Source organism: Aptenodytes patagonicus, chromosome 1, assembly GCF_965638725.1.
Source record: "Aptenodytes patagonicus chromosome 1, bAptPat1.pri.cur, whole genome shotgun sequence".
Classification (NCBI taxonomy): Eukaryota; Metazoa; Chordata; class Aves; order Sphenisciformes; family Spheniscidae; genus Aptenodytes; species Aptenodytes patagonicus.
Genome location: NC_134949.1, coordinates 84,787,735 through 84,814,085, shown reverse-complemented (window position 1 = coordinate 84,814,085; position 26,351 = coordinate 84,787,735). Strand labels below are relative to the sequence as shown.

Here is a 26,351-nt window from a genome sequence, read left to right as displayed (position 1 = left end):
TGCACCTCTACAGTCTCCATTTTATTGCTGCTAGTTGTGAAGGATCTCTGATCACAACAAGGGTGTAGATGAGGAAAAGGAATGGTTTTCAAATTCTGTTTTGGTTGCCTGGACTATTTCAGGGTAGAACGAATATTAAATATACTTACAATATGCACAGCCCATGTACAGACAGATACAGCTTATATTCCTGAGTACAAATAATACCTACAAAATATACCAAGTAAGTATGTAACTGAACCAATTGTTGCTTGTGCTGTGTATTACTTAATTGGTGGGAAAAAAAGAGAATTTTTTGGAAGAGCTGTTTCACGACTGTGTTCTGCTTGATCATTTTTTATAGGCTTTTCCATTTGGGTCTCCAAATGTTTCTCTGGAATAACATGTCTCCTTGTGTTCTGCACATCATTTTCTGTTGTGCCTGTGGAGGACACAGTGGAAGTCAGTCTTTCAGCCAGTTCACTTTTCACTTTGTCAGCTGTATCTTTCCAGATATTTTCTGTAATAATAAATAAAATGATAGGGTAAGACTGCAGACTCTTAGCAGCAGATAAACACATGATGGCCACAAATTCACAAAAAATCAGTTGAAAATTTTCTCTGGGATCTTACAACCACCATTGATGCATTCTTTTGCTCTGAAAGTGAAGTGCACTATGGTGTGGTGTCAGATGCCATAACTATTTTCCTGTCAGTAGGGAAAAGATCTTTCTATGTGAATTTTTAGTACTGCCAGTCTTATTGCTGGCAGCCGCTATAAAACATAAGTAATGCGTTTCTACAGAAGTGAGAAATAGTGGCTCTATTCACTACATTCCAGTGACCATCCATTATCTGCACACTGTGTACTATCACCTCACCTTATTTCAGACAGATGATATTAAATATAAAGAAATACCAAACACTGATACAAATGCATTTAGTTCTCCAGGTAGCACATGCTTACGAATATTCTCTTTTTTCTTTTCTGGTGTAGAGAAAGAGGCATCACTCAGCTTCCTTGAAGTCTGTGTTTTCTGTTTTGCTCTGTATATTTTTGGTTCCTGGATCCATGCATGCTTCATTGCTTCATCGGGAGTCATGCGCAGGGCAGGTTCCCACCTTAAATCCATGATAGACAAATAGTTATTTAACAGTAGCTCTAACTGAAAGTCAGTTTAAGCCAAAAGATTCAGTATTGCCTTCTGAAAGTCATGTCATGAGGACATTTTTTGAAACAAAAGAACTTTGACTGAAAACAAGGAAAAATCTTATGTGCTTTTCTCCATCCTTCTAAACTTTTTATTTACTTCAGCACTGTGTGCTTTGCTGATCAAACTTTCTGCAGCATCAAACCATTTTTAATATGCAGTTCACAGTGTTATTAGGGTAGGGACTCTACTGAATATTTGTTTCAAGGTTTTCACATTCTGTCAATGCAAGCTCCAAGAAAGGGAACATAAATGGGACATAGGGTAATTCATTAAAAGATATGTCTTCCCTAATTTAACTGCACCTGAAACTACTGTAGAGACTTAGTGTAACAAAACTTATGTGAGATCTTATTATGGAAATGAAAGGTGTGTTTTTTCCCGAAATCTCTACATTGACTTTATCCTCTCACAGGTTTCATTCACTGAGTTCTCACACCCACATACTCACAAGCGTCCTGGCCAAGACCACTTGTGTGTCACACAGAGGACAAGGGTTGTCAGCTACTGAGTCTTCATCACGTCTGGGGTTCTTCTTGATTGGTGATGATATACTCATCTTTTGACAGATCTTTTATATCCTTTAGGAATCACCTGCTGTTTGGGCATGGTCCTTCACATCAGAACCTTGCTGACTTCAGTCTCCATAAATGTTAGGCGAGGTAGTTACTCATGGTCTGTTTTACCTCGTATTTTGGAACATATGTTTGTTTTCCTTTTGGGTTAACAGGAAAATGAACAGCATATGTGATATTCTGCCACCTTGCTGCCATGCAATTGCTCGGAGGTTTGAGATTTTTCATTGCTGGTCACCTGTGCTGTGGTCTCACCACAGTGCAGGCTTCCTGGCTGTGACACAGACAACACGCTCCCCAGTTTTACAGGTGGGAGCACTGTCCCGGGAGCACTGTCCTTTGTTACCGATACACACCATTCTTTCAACGCCTGTTCTGCTGTTTCTTCCAGTGCTTAAACACACATGCATTTCCATTCGTACTGCATCCATATCAATCCTAATGTTTCTGTTACTAAACTTTACATGAGTTAGCTACATGATTAGACAAAACTTCATTCTGTTTTGTCTAATCTCAGTGCTGTCCAGAACTGTACAGAAACAATATAGGGAAAAAAGATATTCTTGTCATTGCAAGAGCAGAGTGAATTTTTTTTTGGTCTGATGTTTTCATCTGCAAAACATATATAGGTCGTATATATATATATTCGACGCATACAGGTCAAACAAAACTATTTATGAAGTCATGGCGAATGTATCAGTCTGCTTTAGACAGACACAGATTGGCAACTGAAAAAGACAAAATAGTTCAATTCTTTTTTGTCTCAAAAAGAGTTTTCATTTCAAACCTTACTTCATTCCTTTGAAAATTTAAACAATCTCAATATACAATATTTTTTTCTCTGTGACCTGAAATGACTTGTTTACAGGTTTTTTTGCTTCACTGAAATTATTTCCTAAATGTTCTGATTCAGCCAGCAAACCAAAATGGATCAATGATTCATACAGCTTTAGCAAGCAGAGAACATTAAAAGCAACCTTCTTGTGAAACAGAGAGGGATGATTTATTTTTATTTCATGTAACCACAAGTTAGCATGGATTTCTTTAGGAAAGTACTACTGAACTGCTAGAAAGAAACTGACAGTCAGTGCTAAAGAAGACACAAAATATTAGCCTTGCATAAGATACAGGTAACACTGGAAAAGGTATGGGACCAGCTTCTGCTGCCATTACACAGTACAAATTAGGATCCAAGCTCACCCTGAAAGCCTTACTGCACCTATGCAAGAGGTCAGTATTTAAGGCAACCAGATAAAAGTTTGTTCCTGCATGCTCGGTCTTTTATTTTGATGCATGAGTAAAACCTCATTAGCAACCATCTCCCAAGCAAAAAGACCTATTAGTAACATGACACCTCATATCAGCAGGGTCCATGGAGTCCCACCCTGCAAAATGCTTAGTAACCTCACTGCCTTGGAAAAGACACATGATCATGTTTGAACCACAAAATAGTTTTGCTTCTCCCACACTATTATATTGTATTATTATTCATTCATTAAAAAGTCCCATTTACTTTGTGATGACGGATGATACCCTGGTGACACTAAATCACATCTCTCTTCCCCCACACAAACACATAGACACTTTGCCACTGACGCTCTCACCATCAGTGTGGTTCGCTGTTGGAACAGGTTGCCCCAAGACACTGTGGATCTCCCTCTTTGGAGATACCCAGAACCCTACTGAACAAGGTCCTGAGCAACCTGCTCCAAGTTTGATATGCTTTGAGTGGGAGGGTGTGCTAGATGAGTTCCAACCTAAATTATTCTGTGATAATTATGTGATATTCTGGCATAGAGAATCTGTGGGATTTCTACCTTGTGTGAAGACTGTTAACAATTACATGTTATTTGCATTTAGCGGTTTACAAAAATGTGCAAATGATCAGTTTCCTTTAAGAAAACAGCTGTGGACCACTTGTCATACTAGGTATTCAGTAACAAAATCCTTGACTGGAGGAAAGTCAACAGTTTATCCTAGAAATGACGGGATCTGAGACATATTAGACTCTTCTTGCATTCTGAGCTCCACTGATTTATAAAAATCTATTCCAGCCAAAAGAATGGAAAAATAAAGTGTATCAAATAATTCTTGAAATGTGCAAAGTGACTGCTGTCAATGAAAAATAAGTATAACTATGATAAGGAGAAAAAGGGCTTAAATCAGCATGCAAACTACAAGGTAACACTCTGGTAACTGTGCTAAGTAATTCTCCACACTGACTACCACAGTCAAGAAGAAGCAAGCAAACAATACCATTGATTCTGGGGTGGAGGCATGGCTGAATGTACTTTGCCTTTTTATCCTCTGCTAAGGAGGAGGTGTATGGTGTATTGGAACTGAAAAGAGTCTAATCTCACCCAAGGGAACATGCACGCAGAGAGCAAGATCTTTGTGAGCAGATATTCAAAGAAGCAGAACTGTTTTCATACATATACCACAGTGTATCACCTGATTGCCAATTCCAAGGGCTAGCACAGAAAATATAGTCAAGCCATTCAAGCCGGCTAAGTCAGCTCCAATTATAACTCCTGCTGGAGGATATTGGAAGAGTTTCTTCCCACTGGAGTGGGAGTTAGATTTAAGTACAAAACCAAACTTTGATCTCTAGATATGCACTGCCTTGGGACAGTGCATTACCATTATCTATATTATCTGAATGAACCTTTATCTCAGATAAAACAGAAAGGATTTAATACAAAGGCCTCAATTGGTAAAAAACATTGCTTTTAGAATTTAGTCTCCAGAATCCGAAGATGAAGAATCTGCTTTTAGATATGATGATGTCAGCTTTCTTTTGTACCTTGGACTAATCCCATATAGTCTTTTTGTGCAATGATTTCTCCCCGCAATAAGCTCTGAATAAGAATAGTTATCCAAATGCTATCATGAGGAAAAAAAACCAAAAAACAGAAAACAAAAAAAAACCCAAAAACCAAAACACCAACCAAAAAACCCCAACAGATAGAAAGATTTTAAAGGTACAAGAGGATGAAAGCAAAGTCAAAACTAGCCTGCTGTATATAAGTCAAAACAATGAACTCACATTAGACATCCTTTCAGAAAGTCCAAGAAACCAGCATCATGGGTTTTCAGCACTGTGCTTAGATCCTTGGAGTCTGGGCATCTCTTTTTTCCCTTGCTGTTAGTTATGGATTTAGGAAAACCTTTGGAATCTTAAAAAAATAAAGACATGCTGAAAAAATTACATTAAAAATCCTCACCAAATCTTTAAGAGTTGCAAAAACAGTACCCATATCCATCCCACTAACTCTGGTTTTGCCCTGTTGGACTGATAGTCTGCCAGCATTGTGGCAAACAATATTGGTTACATCCTAGAGATTGCATCCTACACTGTGTTTTTTGTTCATTTTGTGTAATTTCCAAAACCAAACTATACCCAGAGGCATGAATTTAATCCCCAAACCCACCGCGTTCCTTTTAGCAATAATATTTTGAAGGAGTAACAGTGGAACGGATTTCCCAGTCCCTTCCCTATCACCTTGGCAATGAGAGGTCCATAAAACATGAAGAGCACAGTACTAGGTTCATTTGTAGGCCTCATGTTACCCTTGCTTCTCCTCAGTACCTCTTCCTGAAAGAAGTTTTGCCAGCTAAGAAGCAGCTAAGGTTCTCTGACCCTACTCTCTACCAGTGATATTAACTAGTGATTAACTAACAGGGAAGAATCCTGCAAGGAAAACAATCAGAAGCAGTTACCAAAGAATGTTCGCTTTCTTGATGCAGCCTGGATAAAATCAGCTGGTGGAAGACCCAATACCTTCAACACAGAAAATGAATTAATGGAGTTGTTACTCTTCATTTCTCCAACATACCTAACAACTGTCAGGAGAGACGAGGTATTTCACCCTCCTTCATATGAAAAGAAGCTGAATGTAGTGGTTTACTGTGAAATGTCTTCAAACCATTTCCTCTTGTGCCATTTATTGTGGAAGGAATTAAGGGATTCCTTAGAGATTTCTTACATAGAAAATGTGATCTTATAAGGGATGACACGGGGATCTTCACTACCACAGAAGACTCTAAGAACAAGCATCTCTCTTAATGACACATGTAGGAGGCCACGTGGAGAGATGCTGTCTTTGAAAAATCTTGTACAAACTAACATGGCACTAGAAGGATCAGAACTTGGGGCTGAGTTCAACATCAGGTTGAAATTTAGTGATTGGTATGGAGTAACTAAGTAACTTGCTTTCACGGGGCAGTTTTGCACCTATTCTAACATTTGCACTGGGTAGGTGATCTGAGGTAGGAGATGTCACAGTACATTCCTAAAACTCTTTGAAAAACAGTTACAAAGATGACAGAGCCAAACTCCTTGGTAGGGGCAGACAGTATAAGAAGGGGCAACATCTGCAAATTGTGGCTTGAAAAGTTCAGGGCGACTATCGGGAAAAACGTGTTCACCAGGAGAGTAGAGCAGCAGTTGAGCAGGTCACCCAGAGAGTTTCTACTCAAGCCTTTGAGGTTTTCAAGATTTGCTTGACAAAGACACAGCTGACTAATCAAATGCTAGCAAAAATATCTCTCTCAGCAGGAGTTTGGACTAAGGAGATCAATTCAACCAACACATATTTGATTTCTAAGAGAAGATGAGCCTGTTACAATTGGATTGCTTTTCCCTCCCCTTAGATACACTCCTTCTGTTCTAGCTTCTCCATACAAATTCTGACCAGATTACAATATGTTTCCTTCAGAAGCAAGACAGTGAGTGTACAAAGCAGTGTTTGGCACATGAAATGGAAATAACACTTTTGCATTAGAGCCCATCCTTTCAAAGAGCCCTTTGGCTGTAATAAACCTCCCTTGAAAAGGCCAGCCCATAGACAAATATATTACATCATCTCTTGACATTTCTTTTTGTTGCTGGCAGTGTAGTTTATCAAATGAGTGTGTAATTCAAAAGACAGTCCCAAAAGTTACCTCCATGATGCAGGCAAGCTGGTCAACTTCATTTTCCCCTGGAAACAGCGGGTAGCCTGTGTAAAGCTCAGCCATGATACAGCCTAAGCTCCACATATCAACAGCCATAGCATAAGGATGGCCAAGGATCACTTCAGGTGAGCGATAAAACCGGCTCTGAACATAGGTGTACACTATATCAAAACAGAAAATTAGACAAGAAGCAAAATGTCACAAATGGGACAGAAATGTGGATTCCAGATTTCACAGAAAAGTGAAATACATATTCAGGCATCATATATCTACTCTATCCATTAGCTGCCATTACAGGATTGCTCACATAGGCTCTGAAAACCTTTTCTAATTCCATCCCAAAATCAGTGGGTGATATGCTTTCCGCTATTCTATTTGTAAACCGTTCTTCAATAAGTTTTACTGAAAGAAATTATTCTACTAATGCTGTGATTCAGCTTACTCCATGTTCATTTTCCTATTTGGAGGTCTTCCCCTTGCATCAATCAACAGTTCTTCATTATCACAGGCTTGCACTGTAGGAAATACTGGTTTCACTGATACTTAGGGAACATCTCCTACTGCCTTCTGATTTCCCCATTAATGCATTATAGCCCCACAGCAGATGTCAAAAGATCTCATTCCAAGATTTGGATTCATCATAGTGAGTAAACTAATTCTTTTGTCATTCAGACAACTGAACAGGATTACAGCATGCAAGCTCTTATCTTCTTATTCCTATCTCTCTGATGGTCACTTTGTTTATATTTCTGCACTTCTTTGCATCCCTACGTATTCAACATCTTTCTGGAAGGAAAGCGCCCTGAAAAGTAAGTGCTGCACAGTATGTGATTTCACCAAGTCTGTACAGTTAGAGAATACTGTGGTGACAGTCTGTGCCCTTGTACATTTGACCAACTGTATAACTGTTGTCTGCTTTTTGTCATTCTTGTCCCAAATAAATAGCTGACTTTTTTGTTTTCTACTCTCCAATCCTGTACTACTTTGAGGGTTGTACCAATTCTTGTTTCAGCTGACAGAGTCTCCTCAGTCATGCTCCATCTTTCTTTTCACTTGTTTTGTGTTTCAATTTGTTAGTCTCCACAAATATTTCAGGCTGCATGTCAGATTACATTCTACTCAAACATGGGCAAACCTAAAATGATTACCCACTCCTACAAAACTGGAACATAAATCTAATGGGCTGAATGCCAAAATATAGATGAACAGGTTTGGTTCAGCTTAAATATCAATCTTTCATAGGAAAAATATAAGCCATTTAAGACTAGCTTTGTTTTTCTAAGTTAATAAAATGCAGTGCAGATTTCTTTCTTTTGTTTTGGTTTGGTTTTTGTTGTTATGTTTGGGGTTTTTTTTAACACATAATATTTTCATTCCTGATGGTGGTATCATTCTTGCTTTACAATATGTCTAGTAATGTTAAGATTTATTATTAGGTGAGTTTTTATACATTCATTTCTCCTTTACAAATTTTGTTCTTGTTACCTCCTGTACATTCTACTTAAATCTTTGATGGAAAAAAAATAAAACTGAATTTAGACTTTCTAAACTAAAAGCATAGTTCCCATTCCCCCCATTGTATTAATCCAAAAAGTACCAATTATAATTTAACCATCCCACTGAGAAAGTCTCTCTGGACCTGATAACCTCCTTGTTAAGTGAAGTATTGGGATTATCCTCATAGGCCTATTTCAGCTAACCACTCTTGCAAATGCAAATGCAGTTCTGGCTTAGGACAAAGAAAAAGCATGGTAACATCTTACTTGTCTCCTACCAGTATTTGTTCCACCACCAGTGGCTGAACAGTTCATCAGATTCTAATTAGGGGCATAGGTCACTATATTAGCTCAATCAAAGAAATAGTTTTTCCACATTATTTAAAATTAAGAAAGCTTATTAAGAAAATTACATCAACTTGACTTTTCTGCAAACCTCTTTGGTGTTCATAGCAGCTTGATCCAAAATCAATAACTTTAACTGAACCTTGGCCTTTGTGGTATAATAATATGTTCTCCTAAAGAGAAAAAAAAAATCACAGGGAAAACAGGGTTTTAACACCACATTAGGTTAGTGAACACTTTGGAAAATAAGCAATGCATAACACATTGGGTTTACACTTAGCTGCATAATAAAAGCTTCAAACTACAACTTCCTTGGGAATGCATTTGCTAACACGAGTAGGCATGCAATAATGTGCAATTTACCAAGGCAGAGGGGAGATTTGTAAAGGTACCTAGTTTGAAGGCTAGCTAGACAGAGACACCAGTCCCTCATGTACAATCCAAGCCACTGCACTGTGCAGTGTGTGGTGCCATCAAGGCACCAGCCAGTGAGAATGCTTGCCGTGTGAGCAGAGTGAGCGCCCCAAAACTCATTGTTGTTAATCTAGTAAAGGCAAACTGCATCTTGTTGCATGCTGTGCTAAATTAACCAGAATCATCCTTTTTGTAACCACAGAAAACCCCTGCCCCATGAATGAGTCGTACTTCACAGTTCTTCCCTCAATTGCTTTCAGCCTTCTCCAGACTCCCTGTAAGCATGCCTCTCTCCACCTCACAACAATGTGATGCAGAGATCCCAAGGTAGCAATGAACAGAAATGGTAGGGCCCTATGGATTATTAGCTGGGTACAGATGGGTACAGCTCTGTGTGCCTACAACTCCAGCTTGAAAAGTGATTCTTAAACAGCTAGCTCAGGAATATTTGTGCTGATGAGTAAACATACCAGCTCTCTTCTGCAGAGTTCAATTTTATCCTCATTAAAGATCTATCTAAATCAAGGATTTCCTTTGATTTCCTTTCTGATCATACAGTCTTCTCCACTTCTCAGCAGAGAGATGGCTACCTTTATCAACTGGTTTTAAAGTGATCATATGCCAAAGCTTTGAAGGACTGAGCAGTTCCCAGGTTGATGCCAGCTAACGACAAAGTAGTTTCTTGGGCAATTAGCAGACTCATAAGGAAATACTGTGTGTGACAAAAGGGAGAAGCTGCTACTGATGAAAGTCAAGGCAAGGACTGACTTCCACTACCCAGGTGCTCTTTGTTCTGTTATGGGAAGAAGCATCCTCTCTCTGCAGCTAGCTATCCCTTCATGCTCACGATAGGACTCTGTCTCTAATACTGAATCTCTCACAATGCAGGGGAGCTGATGAACTGCAAAACCAGGTTCTGGGGGCAGTGATTACCTAGCATGAAGTCCAGAGAAACTCCATACTCTACCTTATGTTGAGAAATATCATAGGAGGCAGATGTGAGTTTCAGGCAACATAAATTAAATTCATGAAACTGTACAATTGTAGAATGAGAACAAAATTCTCTTTTAGTTAACTCACTAAATGTTCACTAATATGTTACTCTATTTAAATACAGACTACACTCATTGATCTTGCCAACCTCATTCCTTGTCAGTGGCTGCCTGGAAACAGATTTCCCATTGGGCTAATTGTTTCTGATTAAGATATTTTGGTTATCTTGCAAGCCTCACTTCTCACTGCAAATTGGTCCAGCAAAGGTGTTGGCAAGACAATGGGTACAGACAGTATGTGACTCTTCAGACTTCTGAGTCAAGACACATTAAGCAAAGTGAGAGCAGAATTTCATCCTTAGCATTTTTACTTGAGAGATTATTTATTTATTTATTTATTTATTTATTGGTTCATTTGCCGTTTTGAAAAAGAAATCAAGAGAAACATTCACCTGAAATGAAAATAGAATTAAAATACTTCAGAAATCTCAGAAAATTGCAAAAATTTATGTTTGGGGCTTAAGGAGAATGGAAATGTTTCACCTAGCATGAATGCTTAGCAGATATAGCAGCAGGAATTGGATCACAGGTGTTCCTCCAGAAACAGGTGAGCACCCTAAATACTGCACTATAGAATTGCTTTGTCATTGACTAGGCTACTTAATTTTATAGTTATGCATAGGACATTAAATAGACTTAACAGGATAACCTGAAACAGGCTGCCTTGTGAATATCTCCTTGTATTATAATGTCCCTCATATTGAAATACTTAATTTCACAAGTCCTTTTTTCTTTCTCTAAGCAAAATGTCATTACCTGAATTTGATTCATATTTATTTGCATAGATTTTGGCAACCAGAAAAATCAAGTATAATACTGCAGTGAATGTACTGAATCAATGGAAAGAATCGCTCGACTCTAGTACTAATACAGTCTGAAATAAACTACAGCTTCTGTACAAATACCCTGCTGGCTTTTAAGGATTCTTTTGAGAGTTCCTCTCAATCAATAAAAAATAGGATGAAGCTAATGAATTCTGTACAGAATAAGAGGTTATGAAATCACTGTACTTACAGGCTTCAGATCACAGTGAATGATTCTTTCTTGGTAGAGCACTTGTAAACATCTCAGCACACACTGAGTGAAGTGTCGAATTAAAGGCAAACTGAAACCTTGGAAATTGTTCTTTTTGATCAACTCATACAAATTTATTCTGTGGGGGTTGTGGGGATGGAAGACGAAGAAGACAGAAAGCAGAAAAGAGATTAGGGAATTTATTTTGAAAGGCATGATTAGTTTACCTTGTATTAAGAGAGTATTTAGCCTGTCTTCCTACATGAGAGAGGACTCAGGCAGAAGAAAATGGCTTGGCTATTTTCCTCCTTTAGAATGCTGTTCTGCATGTAAACGCACAAACATCTCCCTGAGCCTCCAGATCTAAAGAAGACATAATGTCAGTGGACTTGCTTGCCTACTAAACTCAGTGCTATGTTATGCAGCTGTGCTGATTTTCACCAAGAACAACTGTCGTTCAGGAACTGAGAGAAATAAATTTGCTTCAGTCTCCTTTCAGTCTCATTTGTCTTCGCTTTGGCACCTTTTTGTCTAAAGAGTCTTTAATCAGCAGTAAATCTTTCTAGATAAATACCCCCATAAATTCAGGTCTCGTTGGGTTTTTATATCCCTCCTGTCACCATCATATCTTAGCTCCTTCCAGTAGGGCACTAAATGATGTTGTTAACTTCTGCCAAGTGTGGTTGGCAACATGTGAACACTGCCCTGAGACCCTGAGGGCACCACCAGCCCCGATTGCCCTGCCCAGTAGGCTGGGGTTTCCCCCACCTGCCCACAGCCCAGGACCCCATGTCAGCCCCCTGGGGCCATCAGCCCCTGCCCCGGTGACACCACAGCGAGGACGGTCTCCTGCTTCCCACAGCCCTGCTATGGGCCCCGCCGAGCCGGGCCCACCCATGTGCCTACGCCCTGGCCCAGCCTCAGCCTGTCCCTGTCCCCAGGGAGGTGCCTGATGCCCAGGGCTGGGGCTGCCCCAGTGCCCCCCAGCTGCCCAGCTCCTGGCTGCCAGGCCTTGCCCTGACAGACTCGAGGGAGTCCCCACAGCTCCCGGTGCCAGAGCCCCAGGGACCCCCCAGCCTGGGCTGCGCCCTGACAAGTACTGTGTGCTTAACGTGCGGTCATTCTTCAGAGAAGGAAATGGCCGCAGGGATGGTGGCTATTGAAGGGATGCACAAGTGTGTCCTCAGCAGTATGATCTCAGGAGGTGTCCTCAGCAGGACCCCATGCGCCTGCAGTGACATAAACAACTGTAGCTTTCTGCCTTCCCTGCTTGTGCATCCACTGGTGTCAGGCAAGGCCCATTCCTTCAGAAGTAAATGAAGTTGCCAGGACTTGATGGAGAAGAACGTTCACAAATTAAGGGGGTTTCACTATATTTCAGAAGCAATAAAAATTTCACCAGAAAAATATTTTCATATGACAACCAGTCTTCAACTCTTCTGTAAAGAGCTGAACATAGTGGCTATCCCATGAACTTTTTCTACAAGTTTGCATAGCAGCTTTCTGAAAAAAATAGTCTGTGTCTTCCCTGGAGAGAAGGAGTCGACTCTTATCCCTGTGTGTCTGAGTGACAGACTCACATGCAGCAACGCAATGAATTTAGGTCTGTTTGAGAACAAGCCTTCCATACGATGATGAATCTTCAGCAAGGGCTATAACACGTGCAGCAATGGAGGCTTTACTTTAAGGGATGAGGAACCATGGATAACCTCTGTAATTCCAGTTTGATGCCCTGATTACAAGGAGGCTGGCTAATAAAATGGTCTGACTTCCCTAAAATTTCTCCAAAATTCCTCCTAAGATGTGTCCTGCAGCATGCATTCATAGAAAGCAAGAAACAGCTATACTTTTTAGTTATTTAATATTATTCATACTTATATACCCTGAAGTTTACCAGTCACAAATTCATTGTTTTACTCTTTTCCCCTTAGGTCTTTCAGGGAAGAAGACTTCAATACACAGCACAGAAAACAAGGGATGGATCATGTCATTGTCTGTGACAAGTCTGAACGGGGCCTTTTTCAGTTCACCGTTGGTGACCAAAGTCTCAGTTATACAGTCTGTACTTAAAGAGTATTCCTTTCTTGTAACATCAAGAGAAGCATATTTTTCTAAAGAAGGTATAAAAATTAAAGCTTGTAAGGCACAAGATCTACAATGTTCCTTAAGATTTGTGTAAAGGAAAGTATACTTTACCCCAGCAGTTCAAAGGAAATACAGAAGTGATTGCGAAAGTAGAAGTATTCCTTCATGTGGATGATATTGTGAGTATTATCTTTGTCCTTCTTCAGGAGAGCATCAAGGATCTTCACTTCTACCAAAGCCTGGCTGTGAAATCTGAAATATCACAGGACATGGGAATGGTAACATTAACTCAATCTAGCATTTGTAGCAATACAAATGTTACAAACACCACAATCTTACTGTAAACTCAACATGTGGGGCAATGATTAAAAATTCACCATTCACCCCTGTTAACTACTGTAACTTTGATTCATTATGGTTCTTGCCTAGTCTAAATATACTGGCCTTATATAGCATTTAAGAGTAGTTATTTTGACTTGTCTGAAAAAAATATTTAAATGAAAAACAGCCTCAAATGAGCATCCAGGGTAAAATCCTAGTGCTTTCAAAATCCGTAGGAATGCTTCCATTTACTTGAACAGGGCCATATTTCACACCTACCACAGTAAGACAGTTTTGAAGAGCATCTTTACATTTAGTGTTCACTGAGGGGGAAACCTGAACAGCTAAAACTCTGTTGCTGGAGTCAACAGCATCATTCTCATCTGCTTCATTGACTCTGGTTCAAGCTAAACTCAACTAAAAATTTGTAACCAGTCACATAACAAGAAGAGGCTGCTTAGGTCCACAGTGTAGAATTTTTCATGTTAAAATGAGCAACTGGAGCCTCCCAGCATACTCCTGTGGTTTTGGAGTCTTGGGGGGGAATGTAGGCTCTCAGCTCTCAGTAATGCAGGGCCGGTTACCTCTGTCGCAGATACAGAGACCTCCTTGTAAGTCTCGAAAAACTGTGCCTGCTTTCATAGACTGTGTCTCCACTGGGTCCAGGCCAATTCTGAGGCCCTGACATCACCTTTCTTCACTCTGTTCTCACTGCGTTTAATGAAAGCCTGATGTACAGGGGGTTTGATTTTGCTTTGTTCACATTATCCCAGATTGTCACTGCCTATATAACAAAGAGCTGATTGTACTGATTTAAAGTCAACAGATGTCTCACCTTTTCTTATTCCTTATTATTTTCAATGCCACTAATTCATTGGTTTTATGATCCAAGCATTTAGCCACCTGCCCAAATGACCCTTTCCCAATCACCTCCAACACTTCATATCGGTATGCAATATGGTCATGTAAAACCTTCAAAAGAAAACAAACAGTTCAGATTCAGATAGTACAACAAAGATCAGGCTTTACTACTTTAGTAGTTCATGTGTGCGTGAGTTTACTGTCTGAAAGATGCTGGACTGGTAGCAAGTGAAGTCTACATTAAACAAGGGTGACAGAAAATAACAAGTGCATGCTTCATTGATCCACCTACCTTGCATCAGTCCTGAATGAGATGCAAATTGGGTCTCTCTTTAGGATTCTCTTCTGAGCTCTAAAGGGATTGGTACTGATGTTTTCACTATGTGAATATTTATCTTCTAGAAACAACATTTATCTCACATAGATCACTTAAGAGTTGGCAGACAGTCACTACAAACTTATTGAGCTGAAAATGAATACCATAATTTTTCCACTTACCTTTAAGTAGGAACCATGCTCATCATCGTAACAATTATTATTCTGGGTTTCAGGCAAACCTTCAATCTTTTTAGCTTCCAGCCCAAGAAACCACAGCTCTGTATAATTGAAAATTTCTTTTTGCTCATAGACTGTTAACTGGTTTCTAAAATTTTTCAAGGCTTCTAAATCAGAAAAAAAGAATATAAAACCAAAAATCAATGAAATGTCAGAAACCTGATGGCAAATTGCTTTTACAATGGAACATTTTACAGTAAAGCATGCCACTTTGAGCAAGGAGGCTGAGTAGCTGACTGTTAAAGGTCCCTTCCAATCAGCACTTCTATGATTCTACAACGTTGACATTTTGCACAAATTTATGTTTCTTTTTCTGACTTACAGTATTATGTTCAACAAAGCATTCATCATCTGTCAGCAAGACTTTTAAGAGAGCTTAGGTAAAAGTTACTTGATTCTGAGCAAAGTTATGTACCTAGATGTTTTTGAAAATCCCATCTGTTGTCTATCTGCTTCAGCAAGCTTCATAGTTTACATTTTAAAAAATGCATGTTTTTATTGATTTGATTGTCATATTCATAAAATGGCAGTAAGCTTTAGTTAACCAAAGCTTTCAAGTACTTATTTTTCTGAAAGAAAATGTCAAGTTCAGATGTATGAGGTTAGAAATTAAATGGGGCCCAAATCTGCTGTTCTCCTAGTTCAGATGCTTCCTGCATGGAAACATTACAGTTAGCCTAACACCTCCACTTACATCATTTAAATCTAGATAAATAATCAGACGGTAGCATTACAAATCAATGTGTTCTCTAGGCATGCATGTGGGTGTTTTGTTAAACAGTGGCAGATCTTCATCCACTAACGCAGGGATGCTAAATCGTTTCAAAGCAAAAGGCCGCTACTTACTTTTTTTTCCTAGACTCCTTCTAAAAATAGATTAACTCTGCCAGAAACTTTCTGGATCCGACAACTCCCAAAATGCAATTTAGCTCACATAGATAACACGTGACACAGCTACAAACAAGTGGGAAAAGTGTTTTATCACTGTAATAGAATATTGCTGTCACCTACATGACCTGTCATAAGTCTTAGACAAATATACGTTCTTTTGTAGAAATCATCGAGCCCGCCCATGTTGCTTTCCTCCAAATTCTTTGTTAAATATTTCAGAGAGCATTTAGCATGGGACCTCTGGCCACTGACTATCCTGACTGCATACACTCCCTATCTGTGCAGGCAGCCTGTCACTCCAGTCTTTTTAGCATGCTCCCTTATATTCTACCTGACGCTGTCATAGGCAATTTGAGACTGATGCTGGTGCTTTCCAGTTCTGATGTTTTTGTCTGGGCTCTGGTATTGCTTTCAGGAAGACTGTCCGGAAGGTTAAATTGGGAAAAATTGCCTTGAGTTCCATTTTCCTGCCAAGCAAAAAAAAAAAGGTAAATTTTGCTTTCAGATATTTTCATGAACATTCAGCTGATTTGCAATTATATAAATATATACAAAAATATATTAAAAAATACTACAATCCCAAAGACAAAGATGCAAGATATTTATTTTGGATTTGTTGAATGTCAACTTGGTGCTGAGACAGAACAAGCATGCTTGGGGACTAGAACGCCCTACTTACCCAGAGAGTAAATTCTGCCAATAGCACTAGAGGCTCTTGGACCATGGAAAGATAAATCTCTAAATAAGAGAAGAAGTTCATCTTCCAGGTTCATTCAATACATGGGCACTCACTTTCTTTAAGTGCTACAAATTGCCATGGTTTGATTAAGTTGCAGTAACTCACATGAGCTAGGGTAGGGTCTGAGTATGGTCTTCCTAGTACAACGGGCAGGAAAGATATAATAGGCATTATCCATCTCAGATTTCTGTGTGGGCACATCCACTGGAGACTTGTGCTAGAATCCTTGAGATTGCTTGTGCAGCCCACAGAACTGCAGGGACACCAGCTTGGGTCTGCACACATATACATTTGCAACAGAAACATCAAGATTGGTATGAACGGGGAATGAATGGGCCTGTGCGGGTGCAGGAGCACTTGAAGGAACAAACTGCAGAAGAAAAGATATACAGATGTCACCTCTATCAACAGGTCACCAAGATCCCAGCACATGCAGATTCTCAGGGCTCCCAGAATCGGAAAACAAAGAACAGACTACAGAATCAAGCCATGGAGAGATGATGGAGGGTTGGAGATAAAAGACAGCCAAATAAGGAGACAGAAGACAGTGTGCTCTGGGATAAGGATGTAGGGTGTGGGGACCCAGGCCGTGTTCTCCTCAATCCCTTCATTGAGGGGAAAAGACTCAGCTGGATACAATGCATCCAATGGATCAATACCTGGCTGAAGCTGCAGAGAGGGCTATGGCTTCTACGAACATAGGATGAGGAACAAGAACTGCTGAGCAGAAACAGGATCCATCTGATGAAGCAGGGCAAGAGCGTCTGCAAACAGCTTTGCTAACCTAGTGAGAACAGCTTTTAATTAGGTACATCAGGGAAGAGTCATCATAACCTAAAGGCCCTGACACTCATGGGGTAATTCAGTCACCTCAATATCTGCTGAAGTGGCAAAAGCATTCTGGGAGATTTCTGGACTGTGTTCTTAATGCAGGTGATCTGAGATGCGCTGCTGGACCTGCTACTCCCATGCAAGGAACAATTGGTTGAGGATGTGAAGGTCAGGGGAAGGGCAGCTTTGGTTGCAGTGACCATGCGATTGTGGAGTTTAAAATCCTCAGGGAAGTAAATGAGACAAGCAGTAGAACTACAAACCCTGATCTTCAGGAAAGCAACATTTGTTTTTTCAGGGATCTTCCCATCATAAACCCATGGAAGACTGCCCTCGAGGGCAAAGGAAATCAGGAGAGTTCACTGATCTTCAAAGTCAATCTCCTTAAAGCACAAGAATATTTCATTCCAACATGCAGAAAGTTGAGCAAAGGCAGCCAGCGTGGATGAAAAGGGAACTTCTGACCAGGCGCAAACACAGTAAGGAGCACAAAAAAGGTGGAAGCAGGGATGGGTTATCTGGGATGCATGCAAGAGACACTACCTGAACATGCAGGCATGTTTAGGAAAGCCAAAGCTCAGCTGGAATTGCAGCTAGCAAGGGATGTGAAAGTCATTAAGAACAGTTTCTGTAAGTACGTCACCAGCAAAAAAGGAAGGGTAAGGGAAATGTGAACCCACTGCCCAGTGGAATTTGGGACCTAGTGACCAAGGATTTGGAAAAGACCAAGGCACTCAATGCTTTTCATTGGTAAGTTTTGGTCTCAGGCCTCCCAAGTCCCTGAGTCTAGAAGTAGCGTTTGTGTAAAGAAGCATTACCTACTAGAGGAAGATAGTTAGGAACCACTTAAGTAGCTGGACATACCTAAGTCTGCAGGACCAGATGGGATGTACCTGAGGGTGTGGAAGGAGCTGGCCAATGTCATTGCAAGGCAGCTCACTGTCATCTTTGAAAGTCAATGGCAATCAGGAGCAGTTCCTGACCATTTGGAAAAGGCAAACATCACACCTACCTTCAAAAAGGGCAAGAAGAAGGCTTCAGGGAACTACAGGCTGGTCAGCCTTACCTCAGTCCCTGGGAGGGCTATGGAACAATTTGTCTTGGAAGCCATTTCCAATCAAATGAAAGACAAGAAGTTGATTTGGAACAGTATGGACTGCCAGTTGGCCAGTATGGACTTGTCAACATAAGTTGTGAGCAAATGGTGTCTGAACAACTTGATTGCCTTCTCTGATGACATGATTGGCTTGGCCAATGAGAGGAAAGCAGTGGATGTTGTATACTTTGACTTCAGTAAGACCTGTGACGCTGTCTCCCACAGTATGCTAGAAGCCCAAAGAGTGAGATATGAACTGGATAAATGGATCATGTGAGTGGAAAATCAGCTGGATGGTCAGGTTCCAAGGACTGCTATTGGTTACTGGCGGCATCCCTCAGGAATCAATACTAAGGCCAGTACCGTTTAGTGTCTTTATTAATGATCTGGACAATGCATGAGTTCACCCTCTCAAATCTGCAGACCATAGCAGGGCTGCTATCCAAAGGGACTTCAGCAGGCTGGAAAAATGGGCTATGGGTATCTTCTGAAGTTGAACAAAGACAAATGCTGTCCCGCACCTGGAACAGAATATACCCATGCAACAGGACAAGCTGGGGGACAACTAAGAGGATGCAGCTTTGCAGGGAAGGGCCTGACAACAACTTGAACATGAGGTAGCAGTGTGCTCTTGTAGCAAAGAAGGCCAGAAACATCCCGGGATGTATTAGCAAAAGGATAGGCAGCAGGGTGGGAGAAGTGATCTCCCCCTCTATTCAGCATTTGTGAGGCCACGCTGGGAGTATTGTGTCTAGTCTGGGGTTTCCCAGTACAAGAAAGACAGTGACCAACTGGAATGAATTCAGGGGAGAGGTCAGGGGATGGTCAGGAGCCTGGAACACATGATGTACAAGGAGAGGTTGCAGTAAATACATTTGTTCAGCCTGCAGAAGAGGAAGCTTCAGGAGTGATCTTACTGTGTCTAGTCACTTGACAGGATGGTATAGAGAAAGCAAAGCCAGACTCTTCTCAGAGGTGCATGGTCCTAGGACACGATGGGTATGTGGCAAACGGATACAAGTTGCAACACAGGAAATGCTGATTAGATATTACAAGAAACATTCTTAGGCCCCAGCCTGAGAACTGCACTCTGCCCATTCCAATACACACTCCCTCAATTCAGCAATGCTGTGTTATTTCTAGGGAAGGGTAAACAAAGGTCTCCAAAACAGACAGCACATAATCATGCTCTCTTGGATGAAATGCTTATTGTTCCCTGGCATTTCTAAGCCAAGCAAAAGGCTTTTTTATGGGTGTTCACACAGCTTCTTATGAAAGTCTATAAATTCAATTTAAAGAATTTAAAAAACCTCTGTAAAACGCTTGGCTCCAATCTTTTCACAGAAAATAAAATGGAGGGATGGTTCATTTTCAGATGCAAAGCTTAATCATTGGCTTTTGTAGGAGTTGAGTGCAGGTTTGACTTATGAAGGCCACAGAATTAAGCTTTAAAGAAAATTTAAATTGCTTTGGAGACTAACCCATTCCACCTCATCATTCAAGCTATTTTGCATCTTGTAGCTACGCCCAATGATACACACCCCCCTAACCGAATTAAATAGTTTGTAGTAGTAGCAAGCTGCCAATTTCAAAGTCAAAGTATATGAGAAGACTCTTGACTTCCCAAACAAAATGCATCGTATGGGGACTTCCAGTGCAAGAGATCTGAAAAGACTTCATATTGGAGCCCTACAGAACCTGTCAAGTCTCTCAATAAAGAGACTCCATTGAGTCTGGTGAAAACAGGAGTGATCAGAGTAGTGGTGGTGAGTAGTGCAGGTCCCTGATTTGCTGGGGAGAGAAGCAGCAAAGGCAGAAGAGTTCAGACAGGGGATGGACATAGGATTTGTGAAAAAATGAGAAAGAAGGAACGCCAAATTGAAGATGAATTAAAAAACTTCCCATGATGTTGAGTGTACATTTAAGTATCTGGAGACACACACAACCATGCTGGTAAGCAATTTATCTATTTGACTGTTTATAGTTCTTCATTTTTTTTCTCTTTAACTACGGCTGAAAACAGAAACTGATGCAGATGCTGACACTAAATTGTTTCTCTCTTCCCACACACAAACACACTTGTGACACTTTGCCACTGACTTTTAGCAGTACTTAGAGAGAAGCTGGTTAACCAGTCAAACACAAGATGTCTAAGAGCTTTATAACTCACCTGAAGAGAGGGGAGGACATTCTGCAAGCTCTTATTTGTTATCTGAGGCAGGCTGCTTTCAAGGGGGGAAGTGTTTGCAGTGTCTGCAACCAAACCATGCTTTGCTTGACCTTCCAGATGTGGGAGGGAAAGAACACCGCGACTGACTTTCTAAATAGAAAGCATAAGTAAATATTACATAACGACCTAGCAAGCAATTCTGTGTAACACCTTCGAAAAACAGAGGGATTTAAAACCTTGGAAAATGTGTATGGTTCACTTCTGACACCTAATGGCGAAGGGGAAAAGAGCAGATACTCTCCGGCAGCTCCGAGTTGTACTAATGCGCAGGAGGAGCTTGTCCAGGCAACTGGGCAGCCTGGCACATTTTAGGGAATGAAAGCTTCCCCACAAAAGCATCTCCATCCAGCATCAGACCAGTGACTGCTTCAGCTGGAAAAGGTGGTTGGGCTTGGAAACTGAACGGCCATTCCAGGCAGCTGGACTCCTTTGAGTGGGGAAAATAAAGCATATGTAGGGTAATAAGCAGACATGAAGAGTAAGTGGCAAGGAAGATCATTAGCTATTCCCAATGGTAGAAGAGAAATTGGGACTGGACCGCTGCCCAACACCAGGGTGGAGACAGTGGGAGGGTCTTCCCTGCACCAGTTTCTCAATATGTCCTTCCCCCTCATTTCCCATGGAGTTCACTTTGACTAGGCCTCTTTGTTGCACTCCTCGTTAGTGAGGAAAAGGCAAGCTCTGTGAAAACTTTACTGAAAAATAAATGCTTATACTCATTTGAAAACTCCAGGATTATTAGTCCTTCCTTCAGACTTCTCCCATTTGTTATTTGCAAAACATTTCTATACTGCTCATTCTTTAAAGTCAGTCATTTAAGGATGCAGTTTTATGAATGTTAGGACTTCTAATATTCTTGGATATCTAAAGTGAGAGAAATCACATTCTTATCAGCAAAGAAAATTTTCGAGGTAGGCTATTTCTTTGGCAAATAATTAAAAAATGATTTGTAATAGATCTGAAATAGATCAACTATGCACTATCAAGTGCAGAACAAGGTCCAGAAAGTTAAGGCTACAAGGCCTTAAGCCTTAAGGCCTTAATGGCCTTAAGCCACATAAGCCTGTGAAATTTTTGTCATCAGCGAAGGATAGAAACGTACTTGTCAAGCTTTTGACAACAGAAGAGAGGTTTGATTTTTTTTTTTCAAAAAGCAAAGAAACAAAGCTCTCAATACATCTAACTTGAATGAATAAGTTTTCTTTTCCAATACTACAGAAAAGTCTTTAAAACCTTAGAACCAAGATTCCAGTGGACTTTTCCTGAAAGCTTCAAGAAACAAAAGTGGCTAGGCAGAAGAAATCCCTCAAATGCTACTGAACAGCTAGCAAAAACAAAATACTCGCAGGCACTTGGGACAGTCGTACAGCTACAGGGGAAATGGAAAAGTGCAGGGAATAAAGGACTTCCCTCTGTTCAGATTCATTTATTATAAGGGGTCTCTTAGAAAACAAGCATTCAGATATTTTTAAAGTCAGCTGAAGAGTCACGTACCTGATGGAAGACTCTGTTAGATCCCAGATGATCTCTCTCTTGAACAGTCAGTTGAGACTGAGAAAATGCATCCACATGGGAAGACTGCAAACATGAAATGATGCTTTAATAAAAATTATTCTGCAAAAAAATCCTGAAATCTCTGTATGGTTTCTGCGCTTCTTTCCTTTGTGGCAATGTCTGTGCCAACACCGTGTATGAGAGAGGACCACAAAAGCTGCTGAAAACGCTCTATGCTCTGGCAATTCCTCTCCCAGTCGAACAGCTGTTTTGTGGGCAGGTGCAGAGGCAGCTTGCTTTGCCTATTATGCCTCTCAGCATGCTTGATATGCCCATGTGGTCAGCGGAGGGGAAGGGGGGGGCCTTTGCCATCCCTAAATATGTGCTCGAAAGCAGATAGTGAGTCTGCTTGGAAGGACCACTTTAAACTGTCTCACAAGGTAGATTGTGAGCCCATCCATTGTTAATACAGCATTAAACTGATTCAACTTGTGTTACAGATTTTACAAAAACACAAATCATCATTGTTTAAATTTACTGAGATATAGGAAAAAATCCATTGGTTCCAATGGACAGATAATATTAGCAACAAATACAAAAAAAGAAACATGGGGAAAGTGCTAAGCAGCTCATCATGTTTTAAGATTCTACTAGTGCTTTCAGCAGTTTTTTTATAAAGAGGAACATGATAAGTAGCACTGTACGTTTCTGTCCAATAACAGACTGTAGTGAGTTGCAGAAAACTTTACAATAATTTAGATACTGCAAACTCTGGCTACAGCAGCTTGGAGCTCTGCTCTATAGGCTGGAGTGAACCCCACTGGGTTTGGTCAAGTGTGCTACCTTGTCCATGGGCTCTGAGACACAATGTCATTCTACTCATAGTCAAAAAAATTATCTTTAACCAATTAGACACAGCAATTCCACTATAGGAGTTCTGTAGTGGTAGAACAGCAGTATTTTCTCTAGAAGCAGAGGAACTTGGAGGCACGAGCCTCCAAGAACTTTAATTTAGAGTTTCAAAATAACAAATTTGCAGCCAAAATTATCTTATGGATGTGAGCTGCAGATTAAGAATACTTAAATAAAGCAGCATGGTATTCTTCTTTATCTGTTTTGCAGCCGGGGTTTCCATGACCTGTACCTGTCACATATTCTTAAATGGGCAGAGCACCTGCTGATGATAAAGTCATTGCTCTTTAAAATGACTTTTAGCCTATCCAGTGCCAGTATCAGTGCCAGGGGACCGCTTTTTAAAGGGCTTTGTCATGGACTTCAGGTAGTCCACATGAAAATATGTCTGCATAGTGGAGGAGTACGCTTAATGTGTTTTGTACTGGCTAGTGCCATAAAACATCCGCCATGATGCAGCCTAGCTGTGCTGAAAGGGCCTCTGTCTGAGCCTGGAAGAAGAAGGGACAACTCAGATGAGACTGCTGCATCTGTGCCACTACACCGCATATATATAGGAGCTGTAGCAGTTGAGGGATGCTTGTGTACAAACTGATCCATGCACATACAGTGACCCTGATATATCCAGGGCACATCGGCATTTCTACAAAGGTGCAGATCAAGCTGAAGATACATGTGCAATAGCTCTGACACATCCTGCTCTGTAATTATGGAATAGGTGCTCAGAGAGGCTGCAGGATCTCCATCCTTGGAGATGAGGTTAGATTAGACACCTCTAGAAGACACTTCCAAACTGAATATGGAGAGAAAACTTTATGTACAAATCTACCCGATCACATGAAGGAAATGCTGCCCTCTGACATGCGGGTTCAACTGTCTCACTGTCAACCATGAAGACTGGCCAGCTGTCAACCACTAAAGCTGGGCAGACCTGCTAGAAACTGCCCTTTGGACAACTGTGCTGTTAGTGTCCACGGCAGGGATTTTCTCATTCTTTTCATTTGAAAAGTCAGGGGAGAAAAAACCCGCAAATAAGTAAGTCCTTCTGCAAACTTAAAGGGTAAACTTCAGATTCAGAACAAGATGAGAACAACAGCTCTGGGTTTAGCCTTATTATGCTAATTTGGTACAGTTTGAGAGGAAAGCTCATGGATATCTGTGCAGCAGAGGAGAATATTAGGAAAAGGAAAGGTACTAAGACCTGTCTTTGCAGGACAGAGTCAGTGATCCCCATCTTTGGAACTAGAGATCAGCTGGCCAGGGGTAAGGGATTTTGCGCTGTAAATCCAAAACATCCCCAGCACCACCACAACAAATGGTCCCAGAAGAGAACCACTGGATTATTGCACCCTACATATGAATGTCCTAGAGCATGATATACTTTGCCCGGTGCACCCAATGTCCTTGTGGTCACTATCCTCCAGTGTGAATTTACATAGACGATCTATGGAAAACCCAGTGCCAGAGTATTTTTACAGACAAACACTTCACAATGCAAATTACGTATCCTGCATTTCAAGGGAGAATCACATTTGTTCTGAAGATGAGTCTGGGATCCACATTCATAACTGTACTAGATATATGAACCCAGGTCTTAATAAGACTATTAATTTTAGTGCATGTTATACTTCTTCCCACACCTCATCTATACTTTACTTCCAGCTAGCTTTATTTTTCAGTTTCTGGAGCTGATGAAAACATTACACTCCATTTAGAGACAGTTTCTTAATCACTTTGTGCTTTTCTAACTACAAGTCAATATAAAGCCAGGATTTTAGAGAGAAACAGCTATCGCTGAAAACCAAAGAAACAGTGGACTTCACATACGTGTACAGACTGCAGAGTCTTCACTCCAAAATGGCATTTTATTTCTTAGCAATACTTTTAAAAGGCTATGCAGTGATGTCTATATTACTAAATATAAATTTCAAAATATATTGTATTTACTAATAAAGCAGGAACAATTCACAAAATGTCTTTAAAACTCAGCAAGAGCTAAGGAAGCAGGTGAGTGAGCTCCAAGATGTGCTGCCAGAATTTGGAATCCATTTAATTTCCATTCACTGGGGAAAGATTAATAAGATTTTAAGATGGACATTTCTTCTTTTACACTGCAAAAGCAAAATGAGTCCATCAGCCCATGTCCATGCCTTTTTTTTAGTTATGGAAATTTGTGATTCTCTTTGTCTCTCTTTCTCAAAACCTACTTATTAAAGGTTTATAGTTCTTCAGTGCTCTTTGGGCAATTTATTCAAAACACCTTAAAATCAATAACTGATCAACCCTCATAACATTCCCCCAAATCGGTAAATAGCATAATCTTTTATCCGTGGAAAAACTGATCTGTGCCTACAACAGTCCTGCTGGTGGCTGAATGGGGAGCAGGTGGATCGATCAGTTAGTCCGCGCAGTAACTTATTTGATGGTCTTGATCCAGATGACCCATCAGCCGCTGCTCTAGCAAAATCCTGTACATCTAGTATGGGATCTACAGCTGAGCTGTTGTGACTGGTTTAATTCTGGCAGATGCACTCCAAAGAAAAACTGCAGCAACTGTTACTATTCCACTCCATTTCACTCCTGGCTGTCCTACTCCTATAGCACTCAGCCTGTCCTACAGCTCCAATATTGCACTTCAATCCCAAACTATCACCTCCTGCTATTCCAGCCCTTCAAATCATGTATTACCTTGCTAATTCCATTTATCACTCAAGAAACAGAACAATGTCCTCATTCACTACCTAGTCTGCAGTCATAAGGAGTTTTAGGTACTGAGCATACAGCATTCTGCAAAATCAAAAATTGTGACACATTTTCATAATTCCCAAAATGTCAGCTTATTTTTTTCTGTACCCAGTTGACCACAGAAATCAGAAATGCGTTAAAATTTTAGAAATTATTAAATACACAACTATATAAAATATAGACTCCATTGTCTCCTCATTTAAATGGGCACTTCCTTCTCTCTGTCCTCTATCAAAACTGAATAAAGCCTGTAGAATACATAGAGAGAATGCAGTGTAGGTGTTAAATCATACAATATATTAAAAAGCCATAGCAAATGCAGTCTCACTCACTCAAAATACAGTAGGAACATAAACATTTTCCCCACCTTGTCAACTATTTCTGTCAGCATAACTGCAAGAGCCGTTAACTGCAGGGTAGAGGTTGTTTATTCGATTCGGCGAATGCATTTCAGGAAGCCCACCTTCATCTAGTCAGAGCATAGCAGGCTCAGTTTCATACACAGTACCCCGATCAGAAAAAAATGGATAACCCTTCTGCTTGGCTTCA

The 26,351-nt window shown here is 40.5% G+C and overlaps 1 protein-coding gene across 4 annotated transcripts; it reads right to left on the bottom strand.

Annotated features, from left to right (window-relative positions):
- On the bottom strand, positions 1-26,351 carry DYRK4 (dual specificity tyrosine phosphorylation regulated kinase 4). 4 transcript variants are annotated; one of them, XM_076345396.1, is made up of 14 exons: positions 26,170-26,351; positions 22,146-22,229; positions 20,592-20,741; positions 16,087-16,222; positions 14,808-14,971; positions 14,284-14,420; positions 13,239-13,379; positions 11,043-11,181; positions 8,654-8,735; positions 6,710-6,882; positions 5,486-5,546; positions 4,812-4,941; positions 947-1,101; positions 1-499 (listed from the first exon to the last, which is right to left on the bottom strand). In XM_076345396.1, exons 1-14 carry the CDS (start codon positions 26,191-26,193, stop codon positions 264-266), a joined length of 1,812 nt encoding a protein of 603 aa, XP_076201511.1. In that variant the 5' UTR covers positions 26,194-26,351; the 3' UTR covers positions 1-263. The 4 variants fall into 4 exon arrangements, with proteins under 4 accessions (XP_076201511.1, XP_076201520.1, XP_076201530.1 ...); XM_076345405.1 differs by having other exon boundaries at positions 1-421; XM_076345415.1 differs by lacking the exon at positions 20,592-20,741.

Coding starts and splice junctions, on each gene's coding strand:
- DYRK4 (XM_076345396.1), bottom strand. CDS start 26,193: ATGCTGACAGAAATAGTTGACAAG. Junction 6,883..8,653: donor CTGCTATGAACACCAAAGAG/GTTTGCAGAAAA, acceptor GTTTTGATATAG/TGTACACCTATGTTCAGAGC. Junction 500..946: donor AAAGAAAAAAGAGAATATTC/GTAAGCATGTGC, acceptor TTATTATTACAG/AAAATATCTGGAAAGATACA.